Source organism: Vigna umbellata, chromosome 9 (genome assembly GCF_029865625.1).
Source record: "Vigna umbellata cultivar VRB3 chromosome 9, Vumbellata_1.0, whole genome shotgun sequence".
Taxonomy (NCBI): Eukaryota; Viridiplantae; Streptophyta; class Magnoliopsida; order Fabales; family Fabaceae; genus Vigna; species Vigna umbellata.
In genome coordinates this window covers 51,719,264-51,738,926 of record NC_142173.1, presented here as the reverse complement: position 1 = coordinate 51,738,926, position 19,663 = coordinate 51,719,264, and the positions used below count along the sequence as shown (strand labels likewise).

Genomic DNA, 19,663 nt, shown 5'->3' with positions numbered 1-19,663 from the left:
CCATACCATCCACAAGGTTAGTCCTCAACATTATGTCCAAAACCGGCACATAGACTAGGACCTCCTGCCCCTCTCACCACATAATTCATCTTTCTTTACTTGAGACTGGATGATTATTAGAGTATCAGGATAACCTCCAACTACAGGATCCTCAACATCAACATATACACAAATACTATATCATTACTGAATCTCTCCACGAGACTCATACCATGCTCATATTCCTCAACTCACATTATACCCTTACAAAATCTTCCCATAATACTCATATCATGTTCAGATGCATAAATTCAAATCCAATATAATAAAATACAATCATCACAGAAATCATACAAAATGAATATATCACAAAATAAATTAATAATACTAAAATATCACCATAAATGGTCACCGGAGAAGAATCAAATGTTTGACGAATCAAACTCACCATAAATGCCAGTACATATGACTAGTCACAACTTACTGGATTTGACCAAGGCTGCCCTATTATCAGGGATGTACCAACTCCGGTTTTTAAGATTCCTCTATCCTACCATCACAATTATAATTCATAATTCCATATCTGCCACAATAACATGAATTCATCATAAGTTTTCATTCCAACAAGATATATTGCATAATAATTTAACAGTACATAATCTGATAACAACTTAAGTATCAAGTCTTTCCTTAGCCAAAGTGTTCCTCAACTAGTTTTAACAAATTTCTTATTTACAGATTCAAAACAACAACATATAATATTAGCAAAGAAATTCACTATAGATAGATATATAACAAGCACCTATGTTTTTCATTAACGGTATTCACACAAAATTTCAAGACATAAATAATAATAAAACAATACTAAATCATAATATAAAAGCTTAGAAAGGTTAGCTCCCCTACCTCTATTCCAGACTTAATCTCTTGCTCAGAATTTGTTTCCCCGAAAACCCTCTAGAACCTCTACTCTTCTTGCAACTAAAAATTTCTTCCTAACTCTTTCTTCTCTATTTCTCAAGATTTCTCACTTGACATATTGGATCCCATGTTCTTGAAATCACCACAATTTTCTACCAATTAAGCTACCAAAATTTCTTATTTAACTTTTCACATTTTATTTTTACATAAACTTATTATATTTTCCATTCACGAAGAAATTTATTACTACTAGAAATAAAATTGTTATTATTAAGGTAAATATTTTTCATGGGTCTTACGGTTACTCTAATAAAACTTGATACCTTTCACATGGATCGTTTCTGATAATCAAATATATGAGTAAAAATATAAAAGACTTAGAAAAAAATAGATAACTCTAAAAAAGTTATTTTTAGAAAAATTGTAGTTTTATATAAAATGAATTTGAGCTATTAATTTTTTTTATATAATTCTTTTTATAATTTATTATTAAAATATTATAGTGTTCTCTTCTTATAGAAATGATCGTGGATAAGTTATTTTATAGATTCCCACATGAACAAAATTAGTTAATTATTGTTTAAAAAATTAATAACATAAATCAATATGAAATTATAGGATTGGCTAATGCCTAACTTTTTTAATTTTACATCTTCTTTGTATTTTTTTATAAGTTTTTATGCAACAATACTATTAATATAGAATATTCATCACCTTTATCAATATTTATTTTCAATCGGAAACCAAAGTCACTACTTTTATGTAAAATCTTCTTTTAATCATATTTTTTTTTATTCACAAAACTCAAACTTCTACACTTTGTTTTTATAAGGAAGATGAATACCACTAAAAAGAAAATCGACAACTCATTGATTACTACTAATTATGTGTAATATCATATTTTCTTGAAACTAAATACAAATTATCTAGGTAAAGTGCATGATTTTACATTAAAATTATCTGAAAATTGTAAAGCCCAAAACATTAAAATAAATTTATTTTTATAATTCAAATTTGGCCTTATAATAAAAGTTTATACTCTAAAAAGTTATATATAAATTGACAGGTAAGATGCTATCTGAATGACTCATCAAAACTGTTGAAACAATGGCCAAAGTTTAACCATTAATGTATTATAACTTAATTGTTTCTATTTGTAGAAAAAAAAAATGTTTATAACAGAATTTAATGTCGTTTTCTTTAATATTATATATCAGAAGAAAAATTCGCCTACGAAATCTTCAAGTCTTTAACAACTCCCAGACGCAATAGGTTGAATTATTTTATGAATAGTGATTATTAACACTCATAATTATTTTCTATTTTAATTTTTTAATTAAAAAAAATTATAGCACTCTTTTTATATTTTACGATCCATTATACTGTATTTTTATTTTAAAATTTATTTTTTATCGATTATCAGTTAGTTTTGTATATTTTTTTGTTAATATTGCATCAATTCGAAACTAAGCGACACGACTATATGTCAAAATCATCGTAGTTCATATTTCGGAAAAGATGAAAACGACAAAACACAACATATATATATATATATATATATATATATATATATATATATATATATATATATATATATAACATAATTATGATATTAAAATGTAATATAGTTTAAATAATTGTGAGATGAGAGGTACTCCGAGATATTTTTTTAGCACGATAAACCATATTTTAAAATAAATCTTTTAAGTACATCCTCACATTTTATTTTCTAAAGTATACAAATTTATTTTGCAAATTCAAAATTCGAGAATCAAATTTTCAACCATGTACATGATTTTTTTCCCCTGAAAAACAGGCTGGAAATTGACTAGTTAAAAACTTTTTTTTTCAATTTTTTAAAAAGTAAGGAAAAATTTAAAAATAAAAAATATATAAGAGAAAAATAATTTATGTAATTAATTAAAATATTGAGATTAATGAAAAAAAGAAACAAATAAAAAATTTAAATGTAAATAAAATTTTAGAAAAATAGAGTGTAGATCCAATTCTGGTTTTATAATATAATTGAAAATAAAACTATCATTGTTACAGTGATTAGTAAATAAATTTATCTTTATTATATTTTAAGGATATATTTATTTTTTTGTATATATATGTATATATTTTAAGTTATTACATAAATTTTGTATTATTCTTTATTAAATTTATAAAATAAATTTTATGTTAAATAACTATTTCGTTCAAATTACAAAAAGGATAAAGTTGTTTTTATAATTTTAAATTTTAAGTTTAACCCTGTAGTCATATTACTCATTTTCATTTTTTATGGCCAAATTTATATTATAAAATAATTTTTAAATAATCATTTAAAATATTTTTGCCCTTTTAATATAATATTAAAAATCTTTAGAAATTTTAAATTAAATTTTTTTTTCAATATTAAAAAGATAGATTATTATATAGACAATTACAATATTATTAAATTAATTTAATGTTATATTTTAAATTTATTTACATAAGATAAATGGTTATTTTATTTCTTTTCAAAATAGTTGGAAAAAGGAAGTGAGGAATATAGATAAATATAGATATAAATTTATAAATATTTAAGTTGTTTAAGTTGACCCGCTAACAAAAAAGACAACAGCCACCAGCAGTTTTCTTATAGATAAGGAAAAAGAAAGAAAAATAAATTGAAAAATATGGTAAAGGGAAAGAAAGAGAGAGAAATTTGATAATGATGCAAATAAGAATGTAAATAATAGAATTGATAAAAATAAAAATTGTGATTAAAATGACAATACATTTTAAAAAAAAGTGTGTTGACTTTGATTTTTGAAATAATGAAAGTTGTAAAATGACTTTGACATTGATTGGAATTTTGGAAGATGGAACTAAGTGTCACAACTATCTTCTCCTTATCAATACACTTGTTTGTTAGGCCAATGGTTATTACACTCACTTGGAGATATAAGAATGTGCAAATAAACTTTTTAATCAAATTTTGGCTTTAATTATGTAAAATAATATCAATTGAGAAAATAGTGAATTGCTAAAATAATATCTCTCACAGGAATATATTTTTCTGAGTTTTTACATATTACAATTTTATTCTGTTTAACTTTTTTCTATGAAATGTTTTATAAGACTCATAAAAAATATTTATCTTAATAGTAACAATTTTACTACTAGTAGTAATAAATTTTTTTGAATGAAAATATAATAAGTTTATTTAAAAATAAAATATGGAAAGTTAAATAAGAAATTTTAATAGCTTAATTGGTAGAAAATTGTGGTGATTTCAATAACATGGGTTCAAACTCTTTTCTGCCTTTTTGTTTAAAACACAAAATTAAAATATTGATAATGGATAAAGTACTCCAGGTTTTAAGACATTATTGAGGGATCTAATATGTCAAATGGTGATTAAAATATTAATATAATAAAGTAATAAATAATATTAAAAAATTGTTGAATAGTAAAATTTTTGGACTATAAATAGCCATGAGAGGGGATACTATTCTACACAAAGAGAGGAAGAATCAAGTGAGAAACCTTGAGAAATAGAGAAGAAAGAGTTAGGAAAAAAAATTTTAGTTGAAAGAAGAGTAGAGATTCTGGAGGGTTTTCGGAAAAACAAATTCTGAGCAAGAGATTAAGTCTGGAATATTATGATTTAGTATTGTTTTATTACTATTCATGTCTTGAAATTCTGTGTGAATACTGTTAATGAAAAACATAGGTGCTTGTTATATATCTATCTATATTGAATTTCTGTGTTAATATTATATGTTATTGTTTTGAATATGTAAATAAGAACTTTGTTAAAACTAGTTGAGGAACACTTTGGCTAAGGAAAGACTTGGTACTTAAGTTGTCCATTGTGATGCACCTCTCTTTCCTGGAAGTCTACTCGACAAGTTTTTAACTTAAATCTTGTTGAACATATTATGTATTGTTAAATTATTATGCAATATATCTCGTTGGAATGAAAATGTATGATGAATTCATGTTATTGTAGTAAATATGGAATTATGAATTATAATTGTGATGGTAGGATAGAGGAATCTTAAAAATCGAAGTTGGTACATCTCTAATCATAGAATAGCCCTGGTCAAATCTAGTAAGTTGTGACTAGTCATATGTACTGGCGTTTATGGTGAGTTTGATTCGTCAAACATTTGATTCGTCAAACATTTGATTCTTCTCCAGTGACCATTTATGGTGATATTTTAGTATTGTTAATTTATTTTGTGATATATTCATTTTATATGATTTCTGTGATAATTGTATTTTATTATATTGGATTTGAATTTATGCATCTGAACATGATATGAGTATTATGGGGAGATTTTGTAAGGGTATAATGTGAGTTGAGAAATATGAACATGGTATGAGTCTCGTGGAGAGATTCAATAATGATATGGTATGTGTGTATATGTTGATGTTGAGGGTCCTGCAGTTGGAGGTTAGCCTGATACTCTAATAATCATCCAGTCTCAAGTAGAGAATGATGAATTATGTGGTGAGAAGGGTAGGATGTCCTGATCTATGTGCCGATTTTGGACATAGTGTTGAGGACTAACCTTGTGGATGGTATGGAGTATTTTGGAAGTGTATTTGTAAGAGGAAGTAGAAGTCATCACAAGTGCATAACCTCCCGTGACCGCTCATGAACATATAATCGGAATGAGTGTCTATTGGGTATTGTGGAATGAGTGTCTATTGGGTATTGTGGAATGAGTGTCTATTGAGTATTGTGGAACGAGTGTCTATTAAGTATTGTGGGATGGGTGTCTATTAGTAACTGTGGTATTGTGGGATGAGTATCTATGATGCGATTGTTGTATGATGGTATGAGTATCTATGATGCAATTGTTTTATGATGGTGTGAGGGTGTCTGACATAATTATTATGAGGTTTGTTGAGTGTATCAAAGTAATGGATGAATATCTATGATGCGATTGTTGTATGATGGTATGAGGTTGTCTAACATAATTATTATATGAGGTTTGTTGAGTGTATCAAAGTAATTATGCATATTTTATAAATGATTGGTTGCATGTTAGCTTACCCTACTTGTTTGTGTTTGTGTATGTGCGATGATCGTATAATTCGTTATACAGGAGCAGATGAAGGAATGTCGTCTGATTTAGTGCCAATAAAGAAAGAGATAGAAGAATAAATTAGCATGGTTGCTGGGTTGTTCTATTGAGCTATTTTTTTGCTTGTGTTGATCAAAGTATTTGTAATGTAGTTCTTATAAAGAAATGAGATTGGTTAAAATAGATGGTTTATGTTTGACGTGTTTCAAATTTGTTCATTGGTATATTGAGATACTTTTGAAAATGAATGAGCTTATATGGCACAAGAAAATCTTAAAACAACTTATATATACCCAATGAATCAGTTTTAAACACATTAAAACCGCCTTACATATCTATTATAGATTGGGTAGTACCACATAATCGCTAGGCGCTAAGTGGGGAGTTTAGATAAGTGAGCTTTTAGGACATTTGATAGTACCCTGTGACGGTTGTGGTTCTAGTGGCCCAGAGCGTCATGTGCCACTCTAGGACTATTGGGTGTTCACAAGTCAATGAGCTCCAAGGATTCTGGTGGTGTTGGACACCAAGTTTTTAGTGTTGGGTGCATGTTTCAAGCATTTGGCGCAAGGTTTTGGGCACTAAGTGCCAACATGATTTTTATTACTAAGTTATCTCGATAAAATTATGAGTTTTTCTTCGTTAACCGTTGGATCAAAATGAAATTTTGATAGTTAACCATTATGATATTTGATTTAAGGTTTGTGGTTAGAGAAATGACTTTTGCATTTTAGATATAATTAATGAAAATGTTATAATTAAATGTTATACTAATGTAATAAAAAATAAATGATGAACTATAAGTATATAATTTAAAATGAATGATATGTTATTTATGTTATGAGATTACTTTGCATTGAGGTAAAATATAAATTTATAACATGATGTAATGATTTAAAATTATATGAGAATGTTATATGTGAGCTATTGGTCTAAATGTGGTGAATGTAGTGATTCCTAGGAAAGGAGTATTACATTGATGTGATGATAGGAAATGTGTTAAGAGGGATTATGAAAGAAAGTCTTTACCCTGATTATGCTCTAGAGGGATTGATGTCCTAATGTAAAATCTATAGCTATAACTCCTAAGAGGAAAAAGCGAGTATGACACGTTTAAAGTCTTGGTGTTTGCTCAATACACTTGAATTTCAAAAGTAAAGTCAAATGTCTAAGTGTTGTGGGCCACAGCGGTTGTGATTATCTTTGTGTTGATATTGGCATGCTTTTGGTAAACATTTGATTATTGTTGAGAGTATGTGATGGTTGAATTGAATGAGACTAACATTCATTCTAATGTGATATATTATAAATGATATTTTAATTATAACTATACTAGCTTATTCTGCTATCTATTGTGTCGTGGTTTATCCATGTGAGCCTTATCGTGAAGGTTGTGTTATGATGATTGAGGCTTGACATTGTATTATGAGAGATAATAGATTTCTTGCTACTAATTATTGACTTCAAATTAGATAATGAATCCTATCTGTGATGCAATTTTGATTGGTTAACTACATTTAGGATAAAGATGAGGATAGTGTGATGAATGATGGAATTAACATATGTAGTATTTGTTAATTTTCCCTAGCTTATCTTCATGTGGTTATGTAGTTTTCACCTGTGATGATTGTATATCATACGTGAACAAAGTATTATGTACATAGTAGAGGAAATAAAAACAAATGTTAGAGTAGAATGTTTATATATGTATATATTATTATATTTGATAGTACTTCTTATAGATATAACAATTATATTTCTTTTGAAAAATATTTGAAATAAAGTTTTGGAGAACTGTAAATCTATTAAGAATATACACAATTTCATTATGTTACCAGCTATTACTAAGTGATGAACAAATTGATAGTGTGATATATACTAATTTAGGTTATTACAATTAGAAAGTTAGAAACAAAGAGAAATCTTACATTATATTTGGATACAATAGACCATCTTATAAATACAATATACCATCTATCAGTGATATATTCCAACGTGCCAAAGTGCTCCTGAGGAATTAGATGATATAAATATATATTTTTTTTGCATTCAAATAGTATAATTCTTTGAAGCTTTACAAATCATATATTCAAACTTTCTCATGTTTTCTTGAAATAAGTCTCACTAATTATTTTTAATGAAATGAAATATAAATATTTTGAAACACCATGACGTTTTTGTACTCTTTTATAATTAGTTTTCCTAATTTTTTTACACAAAAAGAGAAGTAGCAAATTGGAAAAAAAGAGAGAAGAAATAGAGCTTTTATTTTTGGATCATAAATACACTCTAAAAAATATATATATTACAAGTGTAACCATTTTTGGATCATGTGAAAACTCAATACATTTTCTTGAGTAACTTTGTCTCCTCTTTGGGCCCATTTTATATTTACACCACCATCAACGTCCCTTTCATAATTAAGTGTTTTAGAAGAACACCGTTTCCTTTATACTGCATCAATTCAGAATTTATATTTGATTCATATTTTAGCCATATTGGCGTAAGCTATTTTGTAATACTCCAATCTTATTGGTTAACGTCCGACAAAGCTTTGTCATTCACCAGCTTGATCATCGATGCCATAATCAGAAAAATCTATCCTCACATTTCGACATGCTCTTTCTTTCTTGTCACATAAAGATTCATTTTTGTTGTTGATGTCATAGGATCTAACTTTTTCATAAATTTGTGCTAAATTTCTCTACGCAACCCAACAATTCATGTAAGAAAAACTTACATTATCTTAAATTTAAAATTCTAAATTAGTTCATATATTTTTTTAAGTTATTGATCTTGTTAGAGAAAGAGGTTTATTAGAAAAATATAAATACCAATAAAATATAAGTAAAACTACATAAAGAATTGATGTTACTTTTTGTTCAAAACTATAAGAAAAATTAGTTAATAAATTTTTCATTTTAAGAGTGTTTTATTTTTTGTTTTTATTCAATTTCATTTCTATCAAACTTGATTTGAATTTCCAAACATATGTCACACATTTCTACTATATTTTGCTTTTCATTCATTGCTGACTTCAATTCTTGTTACATCTCAGTTCTGTCCCACGAACATTGAATACTATGGAAAAAATGTGCACTAACGACATGAGTGACTTTGTCTTTGTAGGCCCCCCAAAGAATTCTTGTGTCCTTATTTTCCCACCACCAAAATATGTTATCTTAATCATCTTCTTCAACATTTATAGTTATCCTAATCAGCTTAGAGTTGAACCTCAAGCAGTGTTAAATAAGGGAATTATATATGTTGTCGTTGATAGTCACAGGTTGTATTGTATCTTGGTTTTTATTTTCTCTAAGGAACTATGTACACTGTTTTCGTTAATCCATTGTATTATATAACACAATAAGTTGTATGTCACTTATATAAAATTTTGAACACACTCTATTACACAACAAAATAATGTACATAATATAATTACCTGCTTTTAGACTTAACAAAGAAAGAAGAAAAATGGAAATTCTAAAAGAAACATGACTTCCTTCTTCAACTCTCAGCCACTGTAATTTGTTTAGTATGTATTGAACTCCGTGATATTCTAATACTTAGCAAATAAAACAAGCACATGGATTGTCTTCCACTGTTCTGTTATAGTAATATGGATATGGTTGGTGTCTAATTTGGTTAAAAAAAGCTTCATAGATCTTCAAAAGTTGCGCATATTCCTCCTTTGGATCTTTCTTGGGTTCTGGTGGCTTCTCTTCTTTCTTTGGTTCCTTCGCAGGTCCAACTGAAAGTATGTCTGCATGACACAATTTTTTAAGCTTTATGGCCACTTTAACAGAATCAACATCCCCAATTACAGTTATTTTATTGTCCTTCATGTCCACAGAGACTGACTCGACCCCTGAAAAAATCATCCCAAAAAATTCATTTTTTTGTTCTATCCGGTTTTACCCTTGAGCAACAAACAAAGCATACAATTAAAACAGATAATTAACATGGCAGAGATGGTTGAATGTTGAGATTCCTTACCCGAAATGCCACATACTCTCTGCATGGCCTTTTTCCTGATTTTTTCATCTTGGACATCCACCTTTAGAACCACTTTCTGTCAAACAAAATGCAGACAACTTTTAGGAACTATTGTTGTAAACAGTTCTAAGCATGAAGATTCCAAAACTAGTTACGACTTCAACGGTGAAAGGAAAAAGAATAGAAAGTGTACTATAGGATACCTAATCCACCAACGGTCGACCAATAACCCGGGCGATTCATAACGACATTCGACCACGTGTTGTCGACCACTCGGTGCCCGACTCGCAACGACATCTGACCATATGGAGTTGTCGACCACTTGGTGCTCGACAACCATATAAGTGATGTCGCGACATGAGGCATTCGCGCGACAAGTCGTCCACTTATGTTGGCACGCAGGATGATTGATATACAGAACGCGATACCGCGGTCTAGCGGTTACAGATAAACAGTTACGCATATTGGCTAACAAGCGCCGTGAATCACGGAAGTACTTGACTAAATATCTAGCAGTTATAACTTATAGATAGCCAACTCCAGTAACCACCCGAGATCTCAGGTAAACGGTTTATTTTACTACTTTAAATACACACAGCATACCAGAAAAAAGGTACGTTTTTCCCTAAGAGAGAAAAAGAAAAGATTTTCTTATTCTAACAACACCCCTGTTGACTTGAGCGTCGGAGTGCCTTTGCAGGTACCCAGCCCACCGTATTCCAAGGATAGAGCGTAGAAAGAGAGAGGAAGCATCATCAGCGAGATCACAAGGAGGAGCATTCTGGTCTTATTTGGTTTGTATTTCGGTCTCCACATCTGTACTGAAACAGAAAGATTTGCAATTTGAACTCTGAAACTTGATCTAAACATTTTTTAGTGTCAAACAAAGAGAGCTGAACTCAAATTTGGAAATCGTGTTTGCAAATTGAGGATGGAAACAGAGCAAACCTCAAAATTTAAAAATTGAGTTTACATGTGATAGTTGAGAGGTGATATTAGAGTGTTGTTTGCAAATTGAATGACGCCTTTTGTGGAAAAGATAGAAAACTTGAAAAAGGGACAAATTCTTACCATCATAATGATTCAAAGATGGGAGCTTTCTGGGGAAAACTAGAAGCTCACAAGGTACTTATATAGTCCATGAGAAATGTATGATAGAGACAAGTACCTATACATCCGTTTTAGACCCCAAAATTCTTATGTTAATTGCCGCGAAAGAAACATCACGGACATATTCAAGATAGTGTACCTGCAAATCTGACTCCTAAATATCTTAGAAGCTCTTATTAGCCACTGTTCCTCGTCACGTTGAAAGCTTCTTTTGTAGTGCCCTTAATAAAACAAAGTTAGATGTTGCAAACCCTAATGAAAATTATAATATACAATTGTACAAATTTCATCTTATAAGTTGATATCGTGGGATTGAGTTAGGTTTAAAGTCGAATTTTAATAGTTGATACAATTATTAAACTTTTAGAGGTGGAATGAGTTTAGGTGGTAGGTTGAAGGTTCAATTAAAACAATTTTTTTTTTGTTTTTTATACTCTTATGCTATTATTTTCGTATTAGGTAATTGATTGGAAATACAAGTTAAAAAGTAGTTCAATATTAAAATCAATGTCTCAATAATTATATCTTTTGATTATGTTTTTTTATGAATTTTTTTATTAAGGTTGGTTTAATTAGAGTCTAACTTTCTTTAAATCTTATTATCGATTTGTTTATATTAATTAGATATTTAATTAATTTTAATAGTTACTAATATTTTTTTTTCATGTACCAAGTGGTTAATCACACTATTAAATCACACTGTTAGGATTATTATATAGCGGTCGATATATACCATACAATATGTTTTTAAATAGTTCAATTGGATAACAAATTAGATTATGTTATCATTTCAGAATAGTAGTTGAATCCTACTACATATCCGTATTTGAACAGCTTAATTCTTAAAATACAGGTTAACTATGTTTTTTTTTTATACTATTTAAAAAAATTGGTTTTAAATTAAATTGCATATTTATTTTATTTTTGTATTTTACAAAAATTGTTGAAATATATTTTCAGTAAATGATATGTAAATATTATAAATTTTATTTGTCAAATGAAAAACTTCATATAACTCATAAATTCGTATGATAAGGTTTATACTAAGGCAATTTATTATAATTTAACTATATTTGTAGTTGAGACATGATCTTCATCCACACTATTCAAACAGTTAGAACAAAACAACAAAGAGTAAAGTCATTCAATCTGTTCCAATATTCCGTTCTCATCAGCTTGTGTGAATGCCTATGCAATTTCTAACACTGCCATTAAATTTAAATTTTATATCTCCAGCCTTTCAAAAACCTTTGTTTTGTCTTATCAACGATTCTGCTCTGGTGCCAGCTTGCCATGTCTGATTCTCAAAAGGAGCAACACCAACCACAGACTTAAGAGTTGTACACAGTACACCAGAATTTAATAAAACCGATTTCTCAATTCTTAATTCTATAGAAACCATGCTAGAATTTTGAACACACTGTATTACACCACAAAATAATGTACATAATACATTTCTCAACTTTTAGATGTCTGTTTTCTTCTGAACTTTTACCAGAAGAGGCCAAAACTTACAAAGAAAAGAAGAAAAATGGAAATTCCAAAAGAAACATGATCCAGCCACTGTCTTCTTTTCTTATTCTCTTTTATTATCCCTTAAAATCCATGATATTCCAATACTTAGCAAATAACACAGCCAGTTGGATTCTCTTCCACTGTTCTGTAATAGTAATATGGATACGGTTGCTGTCTGGTTTGGTTAAAATATGCTTCATACACCTTCAGAGCTTCAGCATATTCCTCCTTTGGATCTTTCTTTGCTTCTGGCTTCTTCTCTTCTTTCTTTGGTTCTTCCTTTTTCTCCTCCTTCGCAGGTCCAACTGAAAGTATGTCAGCATGACACAATTTTTTAAGCTTTACCGCCACTTTAACAGAATCAACACTCCCAATTACGGTCATTTTCTGGTCCTTCATGTCCACAGACACTGACTCAACCCCTGAAAAAATCACCCCAACAAATTCAATTTTGTGTTCCATCTGGATTTTCCCTTCAACAACAAAGCAGAAACAAAGAACAGACAATTAACATGGCAGAGATGGTTGAATGTTCAGATTCCTTACCCGAAATACCAGACACTCTCTTCATGGCCCTTTTCTTGATTTTGTCATCATAGAGTTCCACCTTCAGTACCACTTTCTGTCAAACATAATGCAGACAACTTTTAGGATCTATTGTTGTAACCAATTCTAAGCATGAAGATTCCAAAACAAGTTATGACTTCAACAGTTAAAGGAAAAAGAATAGAAAGATTTTCAATTTTGAGCATCAAACAGTACTTAAAGAGAGCTGGGCTCAGTTTTTGAAATCATGTTTGCAAATTGAGGATGGAAACAGAGCAAAACTCAAAAAATTTAAGAATTGAATTTAGATGTGATATTAGAGTGATGTGTTTCTAGAATGATGCCCTTTATAGAAATCATAGAAAACTTGAAAAAGGGAAAAATTCTTACCATCATAATGATTCAAAGATGGGAAATTTCTGGGGAAAATCAAAGAAGGGAAAGAGGGTTATGAGGGAGAAGTTTTGGAGGAGGTGAAGAGATTGTTGTAAGTTGTAATTGAACTGTTAAAAACTTGAAGCTGAATGGGGAGTTATATAGTACATGAGCAATGGTATAATAGGACAAAGTCAACTTAAAGTAGTGTTTGGTTGGGTCATTTAGTCAGCATTGTACATCCGTTTTAGACCCCAAAAGTCATTTTGGGGTCTACACTCGGTTTTGTTAATTGCCACGAAAGGAACATCATGGACGAATTCAAGATAGTGTCCTGCTGCAAATCTGACGTCTGAATTTCTTTGAAGCTCTCTCCCACTCTGCCTCATTTCTTCGAATGTTTCTCTCAGTCTAGATTTTTTTTTTATTTGTTATTATTAACATTTTACTGTGTTTTCAGAATATATTAATATTAATACATTAAAAAGATTTAATATATTATTTTAAAATATGTTTTGACAGCACATTACGGAGACAATAGATAACAAAATCCAGTACATCTACCATAACAGAGTTATACTATGATTGAAGTTTCGGAGGGTGTACATAAAAATAAATGTTTTAGGATAGTTCAATTCATCAATAACTGATTGGATCATGTTATAATTTTCTTTATTAAAACGATCTTCTTTAATTCAAAAATAATCTTTTTAAATATTAATCCATTATACTCTTCAAGTGTATATTTTCTATTTTTTTCTCATTTAAAATTATCCAATTAAGAAAAAGGTTATAACAATTATTTTTAAATTCAATTCTTTCATAGATATCATTATCAACTTTTGACATTTTAATTATATTGAATACTTGAAAGTTCATTAATCATTTGTTATTACTTGAAATTTTATATGAATAGATAAAAAAATAGAAAGTATGAGATCATATTAGAGCCTTCATAAGACAAATTATACTTGTTATGAAGGTATAATATTAAACAACTTGTAATAGTATGTATGAATAAAAGTTAAATTATCATGATAATGATTTCTTTCATATGAAAAACATAAAAAATTTGAAATGTATATGTTTATAAAAATACAAATACCAACACCAACGTCTTCTAAAAGTATCCACGTATTCACCTTGACTTTTCCTAAAAGTATCAATACATGTAGTTAAACTAGTATACTCGCTGGCTATATTGTCAATATTCAACTTAAATCAATTAGTAGATAAAACTTATCATATTATGTTTGTAAATGAAACCACTCTATCCTTCATAGTTTAAATATTAAAAAAATTTAGCATAAAAAAATTAGAGAGAATATTACTCATATGCTTCTTATATTTATTCTCAGTCATATACATTAATTTTTTAATTTGAAAAAAATTAGAGAAAATATTATTCATATGCTTCTTATATTTATTCTCAGTCATATATACTAATTCCTTAATTTGAAAAATAACAGTAGTAAAAACAATTAAAACCTAAAATCTATTATGATTTTACATTCTTCAAATCATCTAGATAATTACACTTATGACTGTTACTTTAATCACTTCAAGCAAAAGATTAAAAGGAGATTTTATACACTGAACAATTAAATCCAAAAAAAAAAAAAACTACAAATCTTGAAAAACTCTCATAAACCATTTTCACAACAACATAATTATAGGACTCTTAATGAATAAATGAGAGAAATATTCAATATTGTTCCAAAAAAAAAATACAAAATATAAAGTCACACTCCTTTTTTGATCTCCAAATCTACTAGCATACAATAGTTTCTAAAGAACAAAAATTTTAACTATTGACAAAACATCAAACTAAATTAGATTCTCTCAATCCACACATTTTATACTAGAAGTTGAAAATAAAACTACTGTATTTGAAAAAGTGAGTAAACCTGAGAAGAAGGTTAAGTATATTTATTAATTATTAATTATTTTTTTCAATATGTAAATATTAATCAAAAAATTAACAAACATGATGATTATGTCAAAAATATAATAATGTTTTCGCACAAATCTTAGTAAAAAATAAGTCTAAATCCATATATATATATATATATATATATATATATATATATATATATATATATATATATATATACACACACAAATTTTCTGACGTTCTCTTATTTTATCTGCTCACTTTTCATCCGTAGATTCATTGGGTTCACCTTTTTATTTATTTTTAGGTCTTTGTGATGTTGACCATGTCAATGGCTTATGGAACATTATACGTTAAATATATTTTGGTACTTTTAAAATTTTAAAATTTTAAAATAGTGAATTTTGGTTACTTTGGTAATTTTCTTTTTAAAATTATACATCATTATTTTTAATCCTCTATAATAAATCAACTTTGTTATAAATCTTTAAAAGAAAATTATTTTCAAAAATTTTTACTTTTAAACTTTCATTTTAAAGACTGATAAATAATATTTATTCTAGGATTACAAAAATGTAAGTTTTTTTTTATATGTATCAAAAGATTTAAGGGATTGTGCAAGTGTATATTTGAGAGAAGAAAGACAAGTTCATTCTTATTAAGATGAGAAAATTAGTGGAGAAAGACTCATTATAGCGAGTAAATTTATCAAATGTTTTTTTCTTTTTCTTTCTTTTTACTACATTTTATAATGTGCATGGCATGAACTAATTATGAGAGACGGAAACTAATTCTATATCATGAGAATCAATTATGGGAGACCGATTAGAGAATCTATTTGGAGAAAGAATCGTTTCCTAATTTTGCCTAAACAAATACAATATGGGAAAGGAGTTGGGAGTGGGTTGCAAAAATCATGGATGCAAGAATTGCTAATATAGAATGTTGGTGCAATGTGGCTCACGAAAGGGGATGAATAGAGCGTGAGACATTTTATAATCGTTTAATATAGTAAAACAAATTAAAATTATAAGAAAGAAGAGAATGCACATAAGGATTTATATTACTTCGAACCCAAACGATAAGGATACATCCAGTCTATTAAATAACATGTTTAAGAAATTTCACTAATCAAATTTATTAATTAACAAGAGTATCAACCTCTCTAGGTTATAACAAGTATCAATCTCTCCAAGTTACAACGAGTACAAACCTCCCCAAGTTACAACATGTTTCACCTTCTCCAGGTTACAAGTATAAATCTCTCCAGGTATCATTCTCAATCTCCCTTTGAGATCGAGAACTCTCAATTGAAATAAAAAATAAAAATCTCTAGAAAAAAAGAGTACAATAAAACTCATAACGTATGGATGTTCAACATGCACACATAGATCTTCACAATAGTAAGATATTGTTCGCTCTGTGTCAAACCCTCACAGATTTGCTTTTGGTACCACTCCAGAAGGCCTCTTACCAAGGGAGGTATCTTATGTGTATATAAACTCATGTTCATCTCTTGTTTTATCTCATGTGGAACTATGTTTGTATCCTAACACATAGGATATACTTGTAAAAGATATTACAATGGTTATCACACACCCAATCTCATTCAACAAATTTTAATTTGACTTTAAGCTCACATAGTATCCTCATTTTGAATATGCTTGAAGGATTTGACAATTATGTTCTTGATTATTCTTTCAATATCATGTATTAGCACTCTTTTTTTATTCCATCATTCTTTTAATTTGTCATCATTTTCTTCTTCATTTTGATATTTGTAATACATTGTGTAATTTAACGGTTGATGCATATTAATTTGAGTATTTGCTTCTTGTGAACGATCTATTATTTCCTTTTTTTGTAATTAATCTATTTGAATTTGTTCAATCATCTTACCATTGTGGCTTCGATCTTCAGGATATACTCTTGTAATCTTTGATCTACAAAGTATTTTCCCTTCTCACAATCTTCAATCAAAGAGGATCTCCTTTATAAATTTCTCTCTAATCAGATATTCAATCATCATTGATTTCATTTAGTCATGTCGCAACCGGAATCGCGACGGGACGACGATCCAAAAAAAGAAACGGGTTTTGAAAAGAGATTTGGAGTCGCCACCATAGTTTATTATGGAAAACTATGGAAAAACCTCAAAACGATAAAGCACGGTCCACGAAAACCAAAGATTGGGTTCGGGAGTCGGTTACGCGTGGGGAAGGTGTTAGCACCCCACAACGCCTGCCCTAAGGCAGTACCTTTAACTAAATGCACGAATATGATGTGGTTTTTCAAAATGTTTAATTATCCCCTAAAATAAAATTCTAAATAAACAAAATATATTTTTTAGTTTTTTGGGCCCGACAAGGATTGACCTTGCTCCTACGTATTCTCATTCAAAATGAGAAATCAGGGTTACGTAGTTCTAGCTGAAACTGTTTGTTTGTTTGAAAAAGCAGATGTTTTTTTAATTTTTGGAGATTTTTATGTTTTTAATATTTTCGAGAAAAAGAAGATAATCAGTACTAGGCCGACGCGAACGGTCGCACGAGTACTCATTCCTTTAAAATGATATTTAAATACTTTTAATTAATTATTTTGAAAAGAGAGATAACGATATTAAGCACTAGGCCGATGCGAACGATCACACGAGCACTCATACCGTTATCTACTTATTTAGGATGACTTGAGAGCATTGAGTGCTAGGCTGATGCGGACGATCGCACGAGCACTCATACCCTCGTTTAATATTACGTAAATAAGAGAGAAAGGTATTGAACACTAGGACGATGCGAGCGATCACACGAGTGTTCAACCTTTAAAACATATTTTTGTAATTTTTATTTAAGAAAAAGAAAAGGTTTTTAGCACAAAGACGACGCGAGCGATCACACGTGTGCTTAAACCTTTTCAAAATATTTTTATTTGATTTTTAACTTTTGTAAAAGAAGAGGAAAAGATTTTCAGCACAAGGCCTACGCGAGCGGTCGCACGTGTGCTTAAACCTTTTCAAAATATTTTTTATTTGATTTTTAATTTTTATAAAAGAAAAGGAAAAGATTTTCAGCACAAGGCCTACGCGAGCGGTCGCACGTGTGCTTAAACCTTTTCAAAATATTTTTTATTTGATTTTTAATTTTTATAAAAGAAGAGGAAAAGATTTTCAGCACAAGGCCTACGCGAGCGGTCGCACGTGTGCTTAAACCTTTTCAAAATATTTTTTATTTGATTTTTAATTTTTATAAAAGAAGAGGAAAAGATTTTCAGCACAAGGCCTACGCGAGCGGTCGCACGTGTGCTTAAACCTTTTCAAAATATTTTTTATTTGATTTTTAATTTTTATAAAAGAAAAGGAAAAGATTTTCAGCACAAGGCCTACGCGAGCGGTCGCACGTGTGCTTAAACCTTTTCAAAATATTTTTTATTTGATTTTTAATTTTTATAAAAGAAGAGGAAAAGATTTTCAGCACAAGGCCTACGCGAGCGGTCGCACGTGTGCTTAAACCTTTTCAAAATATTTTTTATTTGATTTTTAATTTTTATAAAAGAAAAGGAAAAGATTTTCAGCACAAGGCCTACGCGAGCGGTCGCACGTGTGCTTAAACCTTTTCAAAATATTTTTTGTAAAATCTTTTTATTTAAACTATCAATATTGTATCATTAAATATATATATTTTAGGATAAGTAAATGTCTAAAATAAATAGGTAAAACAAAATAAGAAAATAAAAGAAAATAAAATGAACAAACAAAAGAAAAGGAAGTGCCGAACGGACGCTGGGAAAGGATTCAGGACAACGAACGTTCGTTGGGGGAGAGGACGAACGTCCATTGGGGAACATAACGGACGGACGCTTAAAAATGTGAGCTAAATGACGAGCGTCCATTGGGCAGATGGTGAACGAACGCTAAAATACGAGCGTTCGCTGTGGAAGTGGCGAACGAGCGCTAAGTAACGAGCGTTCGCTGTGGAAGTGGCGAACGAGCGTCAGTAACGAGCGTTCGCTGTGGAAGTGGCGAACGAGCGCTAAGTAACGAGCGTTCGCTGTGGAAGTGGCGAACGAGCGCTAAGTAACGAGCGTTCGCTGTGGAAGTGGCGAACGAGCGCTAAGTAACGAGCGTTCGTTGTGGGGATGGCGAACGAGCGCTAAGTAACGAGCGTTCGTTGTGGAAGTGGCGAACGAACGTCAGTAACGAGCGTTCGTTGTGGGGATGGCGAACGAGCGCTAAGTAACGAGCGTTCGTTGTGGAAGTGGCGAACGA

The 19,663-nt window shown here is 29.6% G+C and overlaps 2 protein-coding genes across 2 annotated transcripts; both read right to left on the bottom strand.

The window, feature by feature from the left end:
* Positions 1-9,348: 9,348 nt before the first annotated feature.
* Positions 9,349-11,118, bottom strand: LOC148193837 (heavy metal-associated isoprenylated plant protein 12-like). Its single transcript, XM_088098207.1, has 3 exons — positions 11,034-11,118; positions 9,963-10,038; positions 9,349-9,834 (listed from the first exon to the last, which is right to left on the bottom strand). Exons 1-3 carry the CDS (start codon positions 11,037-11,039, stop codon positions 9,533-9,535), a joined length of 384 nt encoding a protein of 127 aa, XP_087954333.1. The 5' UTR covers positions 11,040-11,118; the 3' UTR covers positions 9,349-9,532.
* A 1,358-nt stretch (positions 11,119-12,476) lies between these two features.
* LOC124847720 (heavy metal-associated isoprenylated plant protein 39-like) lies at positions 12,477-13,681 on the bottom strand. Its single transcript, XM_047325270.2, has 3 exons — positions 13,524-13,681; positions 13,134-13,209; positions 12,477-13,009 (listed from the first exon to the last, which is right to left on the bottom strand). The coding sequence occupies exons 1-3, from the start codon at positions 13,527-13,529 to the stop codon at positions 12,693-12,695; spliced, it is 399 nt and encodes a 132-aa protein (XP_047181226.2). The 5' UTR covers positions 13,530-13,681; the 3' UTR covers positions 12,477-12,692.
* Between the last annotated feature and the right edge of the window lie 5,982 nt (positions 13,682-19,663).

Bases quoted from the DNA above. Each gene is read 5' to 3' on its own strand.
- LOC148193837 (XM_088098207.1), bottom strand. The intron at 9,835-9,962 runs GTAAGGAATCTC...TGATTTTTTCAG, and splicing joins GAGAGTATGTGGCATTTCGG to GGGTCGAGTCAGTCTCTGTG.
- LOC124847720 (XM_047325270.2), bottom strand. The intron at 13,010-13,133 runs GTAAGGAATCTG...TGATTTTTTCAG, and splicing joins GAGAGTGTCTGGTATTTCGG to GGGTTGAGTCAGTGTCTGTG.